Below are 7,971 nucleotides of genomic sequence, written 5' to 3' on the forward strand. Positions count from 1 at the left end.
TGATGACTTAGATCCAGACCCTAGGAAATGTGATTAGCAGTCTTTAGAGTTTTCCCTATGAAAAAGCATGTAAAACCTTTATGATATATGATAGTCGATTAGGTCATGCTAAGTTGTGAATTTTTTTATGCCATTCTCAATTATGTAGGATTGACAGGAAATACTGCAGATTGTTTCGGAGCAGTTTAATTTCAGACAGATGTTGCATGATGGTCCGAAGATGTAAATGCAATTGGAAAAGCATCCATTCAGCTGTTGTTACATAGATAATATTTCAGACAATTACCCATCAGTCATACAGTAAAACATGAGTGCAGGTGTTCATACAGAGCCTTTGTCAAATGTAGACACAAGTTTTGACATGCAGTATGTTAACTGCTGAGCGGATCAGTTTGTTAAAGGCTAGCAGGCGTCTACAGCAGTATACCTTTTTTAAATTTCTAACATGCAAGTATGGACGACAATGAAATAATAAATGACAGAGCACACGTGAGGCAAAACATATCTGGCTCTTGATTTGAATACACACAAATATGTCGACCATACTGGAGTTTTTGCACATTTTAGCCCATTTACAATAAATCAAGTAATGCCTACATTAGTAATGACAACTTGGAACTAAACTTTTTTGAAGCCATTGGTTTCCTTTACCTTCAATACATTATGAAAATGTGTTCGTAGTTTGCCTATTTATATCACACTTATGCAACAATTGCAGGGCGCATAGTCAACAGTCAAAATGTTTGGATATGTATTTTCACTTTTGTCAGAGAGGAATGGTACATTCATGTGCTATTATATGGATGGATTATATATTTCATCTTCTTTTTCATCAATCTACTTTATTCCCACCTGCTACAATAACATAGCTTGTGAATATGAGGCTGGCACACAAGATGTGGTATATATGATTTATAACAAATGGCAAACATATGTAGAACATACCAGTATGGTCCTTTAAGTCAGTACTTTGGTGTGTAATGCAGCAGTCACATATTGAGGATGATTAAAAGTGCATTTTGTGCAACCAGCAACACAGAAAACAAGAAAATTAAGGTTTGTTTCAATTAAATATTACTGATCCCTACTGAATGATCAATTACACTATGTATTTTAACTTCACACAATTTAAATTATGATTTAGGCGACATTTCTCACATTTATCTGTGTTTGTCTACCTTCCAGCCCCCAATTCAGTCCCAAAGCAACTCTTGCTGGCTCCCTCAGCTGAAGACAGTCAGCCTCTTCTTCATGTAAAGAAAAGCAAGGTACGTAGCTCCTCCTAGAACACCTATCAACAGAGTGGTGCCAAGAATAACTGGCGCGTTCTTCCTGGCAACGCGAAACGCCACAGGAAGGACAGCAGAGATCAGGATGTTGTTGACATGGCCCAGCACTCTCCTAAAGGCTTTGCGTTCCACCACACGCTCGTAGTATGTTTCTAGGTTCACGCGGTTACCGTTGCCCCAGTAGCGCCGGGAGAGGCCGAGGAACTTGAGGCGGTGTAAGGTGACTGCCAGAGAGACGTCCGCCATGCTGAAGAAGTCACCACACAACCAGGACTGACTGCCTTCCTCTACGAGTTGGAGAGGATGGAGAAGACATGGCATCAAAAGAGTCAGCACTGGCACATGTGTTAACGTTATTACAGTCATAAAATGTAATTGTGCTTTTATTGTGTGTCTGTAAGTGGTTGCTAAGTGACGAGCTGTTGTGGTTGTGTACCTGGTGTTTCTTCCACCCTCCTCTGTAGCTCTGTCTCGACCTGATCCATGACACTCTCCAATTCATCCAGAAGCTTCTTCAGGTACTTCATGTTGTCATGGTCAAACAACTTGGACTGCAGAAACATTTTTATATATAAATGTATTAGTATTCAATTACTCACATAACACATTGTAGACAGAGAATCATGCAAAAAAAGGGTTTACATTTTCCAACTTTAAAGGTTTAAAAAGTTAGCTTTAGCAAGGGTTTGATTTGTTTTTTGTTCCCTACCATGACTAGATTTAGCTTCTATATCATTTAGTGATGTGGAATAGCAAACTGAATAGCAAAGATGTTGCTTCATCAAGATCAATATTTTCTTATTACAGATAATCATGTATCTGGGGGGAAATCAGTAAGTTAACTTTGGCTAAGGCTTATGCTGTGGCTACCCTATCTCACTAGTTAGCTTACATTTGATATTGTTCTCTTGCTTTAGCTGTCTAGTTAGCTGTGTCTCTATGGCAGAGTGCCCAGTAACAGTGAGAGGTGCCTCTATATCCCAGAGATTGCCCAACTAGAGTGCACTTATTGCAGCCTGGACAGTAATAAAAAGCCATAATTCACTATTATGGGGAAATAGACTCCCAAATGTCTAGTCTTTACTCAGTTTAGAAGTATGTGTTTTGGCTCTGGGAAGGTACAACCTCCAGTGTAAAATGCAAAAAAAACAAACAATCCAAAACAATAGTTTTGCTTATTTAGCATCCTGCTGACTTGAATAGCTTACTTTTAAGCGCCTCTGTTTTGCTATATAAGCATCTTTAAGCTCTGGGTTCTGCTCTGCCAGTTTCTTCAGCTCAGTTTGTGTGTTTCCGATCTGTGCTGTCATACAGAAATAAGCATCATGTTAGAGACATTGAATTATACAATGATTATTACTGCAAAACTTGATTGTGGGAATTCATAATTTCATATATAGAAAAGATTTGGATCATGTCAGATTGTGTGTTTCAACTTCATCTGTTGTACCTTTCCTTTCATGCAACGCCTCCCTCTCATAAATAGACAGTTTCACATTAACAGTAAATATAGAACATGCAGACAAGAGTGAAAGATGTTTAACTAAATAGAACATTTTAAATTTGAGTGGGTTGCGCAGTATGAGTGTACCCCAGAAAAATCTGTACTGTCTTCATGATACTATCTTGGGACATAATGAGATCTCTATGGAAGGTTGCCAACACTTTGTTGAGTCCATGCCTAGAAAATATATGGCTGTTACCCTGGCAACAAGGGGTCTCATCTACTACAAGGTGACATGGTGGAGGCCTAGTAAGTGTGTGTGTATAAATGCAACAGGAACAAAGCTGTATAAGCGAGCGAGTGCACCACAGTGTATCTTACTTCTTATACATGTGGCAGCATATGCAGGTATGTGGGAGTCCACTGTGATCTCAGGGTGAAGGATGCAGCCATGGGTATAGGCATCCATCTGTAGTGAGTCCAGCAGCTCTCTGTAGTGCTGCACTCTGAGATAGTATGTACTGCCCTCTTCAGGGATCAGCTTTGGAGTGCCCTCTGCGAGTAAATGAAAAGGAAGGAGCAATTACGTCAGGTGTCACTTTGTTTCCTTACATCTTTTCTCTCTCCAAATAAAACAGAATCAAAGTGTTTTATTAACTTTAAGCTTGCCTATAGGAGAATATATGAGGGTTAGGAGGAGTGTTTTTTAGGTTTCATTTACTTCATTTTTCAGAAATAGTTCCATGCTTACCAGATTTCTCTTCTTTAAAGGCGACTGGATGAGACTCTTAGAACAAAGCTATCATGGATCAGTGCAAACCAAGAGAAAATGGAAAATTAAAAAAAAGAATAAATGAAGGACTGAAAAAACAACAACAAAAGCACAATACAAAATGTACAACACATTTAAAACAAACAAAAAAACATTGTATTTTATTTAAAACTGAAACAAAAATGCTAAAAGAGGAAAACAAAGTAGGAAACTTTGAATGGATGGGTAGAAGACCGAGTTTGGGGCTGCCAAACAGTCTTTATTTAGTCTCACCGTCATTGAAATTCTGCTCCAGATAGTCCATGATCTGTGTTGGGTCACAGATGACGTTTTCATTGTGGACTAGGACTGGTACCTCACCAGTGGGATTCAGATGCATAAACCAGGGCTCGTTGTGTTCACTGAGCGGCAGGCTCACATCATACTCCTCACAGTGCAAACCTTTCTCTGCTATGGCCAGACGCACCTGCAAAACAACAACCGTGACAAACAGAAGTTGATGATAGAAGTTTAAATATCTCAGTGCTTACACCTGTGGATCTTTCTGTCTCTTGATCTAAGACATCTTCTATCATAGTTTTTGCATTTCTGCACATGTTGCTGTCTTGTTCATTTAAGATCACAGCTAACCAGTTTACAATGCAATGACTGCCACCTTAACCTCAACTAGCCTGACATGTTGTGGCAAGAACCCCCCAACAGTAGAAAATGTAGACCCAGAATTTCCTCTAATTTACCACATATTACTATGAAAAAGCAGAGCTGTGTTACGATACGTTCCAACTACATTAACAGAAGTAACAACAACAACAAACACAGCTATCACAGTGACAACACAATGGACACGAATATCAAAAATATATATCAAATAAAGTACATAAATGTAGTGTTTTACAAGATTTGTTGTACTAAGAGTGCAACATGGTGTTAATGAGAATGATGACAGTTAAAGTTCATTAAAAAATATAGTACTCATTGTCTTTAACAGAGGGGTATTTAGTAAAAGGGAAAACTGATATAGTAAGGTATTTTTAACTTAAAAGTCTACTTTTCATTGTTTCCTCCTTTATTTTAGTTTTCTTTTTATTATCTAATCTGTATATAAATATATTTTACACTTGCTATGGCAATGTAAAAAAATGTTCAGGTGTCAATAAAGCCCCTTGGGATTAATTGAACTGAACTGAACTGAATGTGATGATAGAAAAAGAACGTCCTTTTAGATTGTATGTAAACCCTGGAGGGATAATACAGAAGAATTAACCTAAAAGACACTTTTAATTTACAGATGTTTGTCCGGTTTTGACCAGATATAAGACAGGAACAGAAAACAGGGAGTCATTTTGCGATAAAATGCGAACTGTGTGGCTCTTGGAGGAGAAACAGATTTGACCAACACAGGTAAAGACAGCGTCCACAGGTAAATACGATGATAAATATGATGATATGTATTCCTGACGAGTATTATAACACCAGAAATATATTATAGCTCTATATGAAAGCCCTGCTGGGGAGCTGTCCACTGCCCTGTGGTGCTGAAACGTAAAGACACTCACCTTCTGAGAATTGAAGGACTGCGTCCAGTGATACAGAGTTATTTTAGACTGGCTTTGTTTCGCAACTGTGGAACATTGCTCATCTGCATCTTGCTCCGAGCCCGTCTCTATAAGGGCTGCTGTCTCATCTTGGGATTCAGAGCTGTTTTCGGACGCCATTTTATCTGTTAGTATTTTAGGGGACAAGTGAGGGTAGCACACAGTATCAAAGTCAACCAAATGCACCCCCTACTGGCGCGGAGTGGAACCTGAAGCAGCTTCTTCATTTTGAGAGAATTTGTCACAAAATTGTAGAAAAAAAACATAAATTTATTTTTGCAATATAGCTTTATTATATTATTAATGTTATATTTTTACAATGTTAGTTTAAATCTACACATTTTCTTTTTCTTCTTCTTCTGCTGTCTCTCTCTCTCTCTTTATGTCGGTCTTTCTTTCTTTCTTGTTGTTATTGTTATTGTTATTGATGATGATGATGATGATGATGATAATGATGATGATGGTTCCGGTAGCAGTAGTTGTTGTAGTAGTTTACAGTATGTTATCCATAGGCCATTCATTTATCCATTTGCTCTATTACCATTGTATCATCTGCCTACATACATTATAAACAAATACTACCAGGTTTGAACTGTAAGTACCATTAAACGTTCACAATCTGAGACATAAAGACAACTAATGGTTCACACACGTACAGTTTCACACTACACAGCTCAACACTTTATTATTCCAGCTATGCAATACATGCATTTGGACACCAGAGATCGCTGTTATCTATTCCTTTATTGTGTAAGCTCCTGTTTGTCTACACATGCTGTTATTTGGTCAGCTCTGATACAAAAAGTGGTCATATTAAAGAGCAATAGAGTCACATAAGGTGATACGTATTCTTACGGACTGAATGAATTCAAAATAATTTCATTTTATGTACATTTCAGAGAGAGAATGATCTAGCTGTTGCACTGACTCAGTTATGTCACTGACTGATGTGTTGACTAAAATGACTTTTATTATACACTCATGGACTCATCTTGAAGTCTTTGCAGTCATAACCTAAAACACTTTTACCCACTCATTGCAAAAACACTATATACTACATACAACTGTGTTAGCTCTCATAGTGATGATAAGAAGATACTATGAACAAAGAATTATGATTTTTTTGTTGAAATTCTGTTGTTGCAGCAGCACAAAGAGAGACAGAAGTACAGATCAATAGAGAAAAAATTAATAAGAAGAAGAATATAAAAAAAATTCATTTAAAATTATACCAGATTACAAAACTACGAGGTAAAGTGACAGTGGTGTGATTTATAGCAGCAGAGTCAATCAGTCCAGCGTACAGATTAATAAATAATATGATTATATAATGATACTTGGTGTTTGTCTGTATGAGGATGATAATTATAATAAAAAATATAGTAAAATTATATAATATATTAACATAATATGGCATGATAATAGAGTTTGGGATATGAGATATAGCATAAGAATGAATGAATGAATGAATGAATGAATGTAGTGACATAACATAATATACAATATTGGACAGCAATATAGCATATATTATAAATATATTTTATATTATAATATCATATAATATTAAGTAAAATATAGGCTAGTGTGTATATTATAGTATAATATAATATATACTCAATAATAAATATAGTATAAGATATAATACATACGCAGGCCTAGAGTGTATGTTCAAACAATAATGTAGTTATTGAATAAAACTTAATAGAGTCTCCAAGTAAACATTATCACTCACTAAATAGGCCATGGGAATATTATTATGTAACTATGGGCGATGAGATAAAGAAAATAAATAAATAGTCATCATAACCTTAGTACTGATCATCATAAATAACTCTGTGGGTATTATGGGACATTGTAATATGGGGACTCAACACAAAGTGAGGCGCGTATCAGATGTATGGTGCATTGTGGCAAAGACATAGAGGTGTCTTATGAATGTATTATTTTATTTGAGAGGGTGTGCTCTTCATTGAGGGGGGAGAGAGAGGAGAGTGGGAGGTCCCTGTGGCGTGACGTTGCGATTGGCCCAGTGTCTTTCCTTAGCAGGGACTCGACGCCTCTCTCTCTCCCTCTGTGATCAGTGGGTGAGAGGGGGGAGACGAGCAACACACAGCGGAGAACCCGGCGTGCGCCTCCGGTAAATGACGCCCACCATTCATACCTTTACACTTACCGTTACGCATGCCTTTTGCATTGCATGTCAGTGTCTGGAAGTACTATCCCCTGTCCTCATCCTCCTATTTTCTGTCCCTTTAGTCATCATCCTGTTGGCATCATCCTTTTCATCTCACCACCGGTCCTGGATCACCCCAACCTCGGTCCTGGAGACGCCTGAGTCTGTAGCAGCGCACGATCTGCTTTATTTCCAGCCTATATCTGAATGACGGGCGGAAGGTTTGACTTCGACGACGGTGGCACTTACTGCGGGGGGTGGGAGGATGGCAAAGCCCACGGACACGGCATCTGCACCGGACCCAAGGGCCAGGGCGAGTACGCCGGGTCCTGGTCGCACGGCTTTGAGATAGTAGGGGTGTACACCTGGCCCAGTGGGAATACCTACAAGGGCTACTGGTCCCAGGGGAAGCGGCATGGGCTCGGTGTGGAGAATAAAGGAAAGTGGATGTACCGCGGAGAGTGGAGTCACGGTTTTAAGGGTCGGTACGGTGTCCGGCAAAGCCACAACACACCTGCTAGATACGACGGTACCTGGAGCAACGGGCTGCAGGATGGATATGGGATCGAAACCTATGGCGATGGCGGTAAGAAACCCTGGCTTATAAATACGCTCCAGTGTTTGTTTAACGTGTGTATCGCTTTAACGGCTATGACTGATGGTGTGTTATGTAGCCCGTGTGCGTGTGTGTGTGTGTG

At 38.7% G+C, this 7,971-nt stretch overlaps 2 protein-coding genes across 2 annotated transcripts in view; one reads left to right on the forward strand and one right to left on the reverse strand.

Annotated features, from left to right (window-relative positions):
- Positions 1-205: 205 nt before the first annotated feature.
- Positions 206-5,220, reverse strand: gdap1 (ganglioside induced differentiation associated protein 1). The gene is made up of 6 exons (XM_035653238.1): positions 5,062-5,220; positions 3,779-3,971; positions 3,115-3,288; positions 2,498-2,592; positions 1,726-1,840; positions 206-1,576 (listed from the first exon to the last, which is right to left on the reverse strand). Exons 1-6 carry the CDS (start codon positions 5,218-5,220, stop codon positions 1,224-1,226), a joined length of 1,089 nt encoding a protein of 362 aa, XP_035509131.1. The 3' UTR covers positions 206-1,223.
- Positions 5,221-7,078: 1,858 nt separating this feature from the next.
- jph1a (junctophilin 1a) overlaps positions 7,079-7,971 on the forward strand; it is a 32,383-nt gene continuing 31,490 nt past the window's right edge. The window contains exons 1-2 of the mRNA XM_035674739.1: positions 7,079-7,237; positions 7,357-7,859. Coding sequence (XP_035530632.1) covers positions 7,481-7,859 — 379 coding nt within the window. The 5' untranslated portion in view covers positions 7,079-7,237; positions 7,357-7,480. The remainder of the gene's footprint in view (positions 7,238-7,356; positions 7,860-7,971) is intronic.

Source organism: Morone saxatilis, unplaced genomic scaffold, assembly GCF_004916995.1.
Source record: "Morone saxatilis isolate NCDOM2014 unplaced genomic scaffold, NCSU_SB_2.0 Contig0, whole genome shotgun sequence".
NCBI classification, from domain to species: Eukaryota; Metazoa; Chordata; class Actinopteri; family Moronidae; genus Morone; species Morone saxatilis.

Excerpts from the sequence above, each read along its gene's own strand:
- gdap1 (XM_035653238.1), bottom strand. The coding sequence starts at position 5,220 with ATGGCGTCCGAAAACAGCTCTGAATCCCAAGATGAGACAGCAGCCCTT. Across the intron at positions 3,972-5,061 it reads AGTCCTTCAATTCTCAGAAG|GTGCGTCTGGCCATAGCAGA; the intron begins GTGAGTGTCTTT and ends GTTGTTTTGCAG. Across the intron at positions 1,841-2,497 it reads CAAAACAGAGGCGCTTAAAA|TCCAAGTTGTTTGACCATGA; the intron begins GTAAGCTATTCA and ends ATGTTTCTGCAG.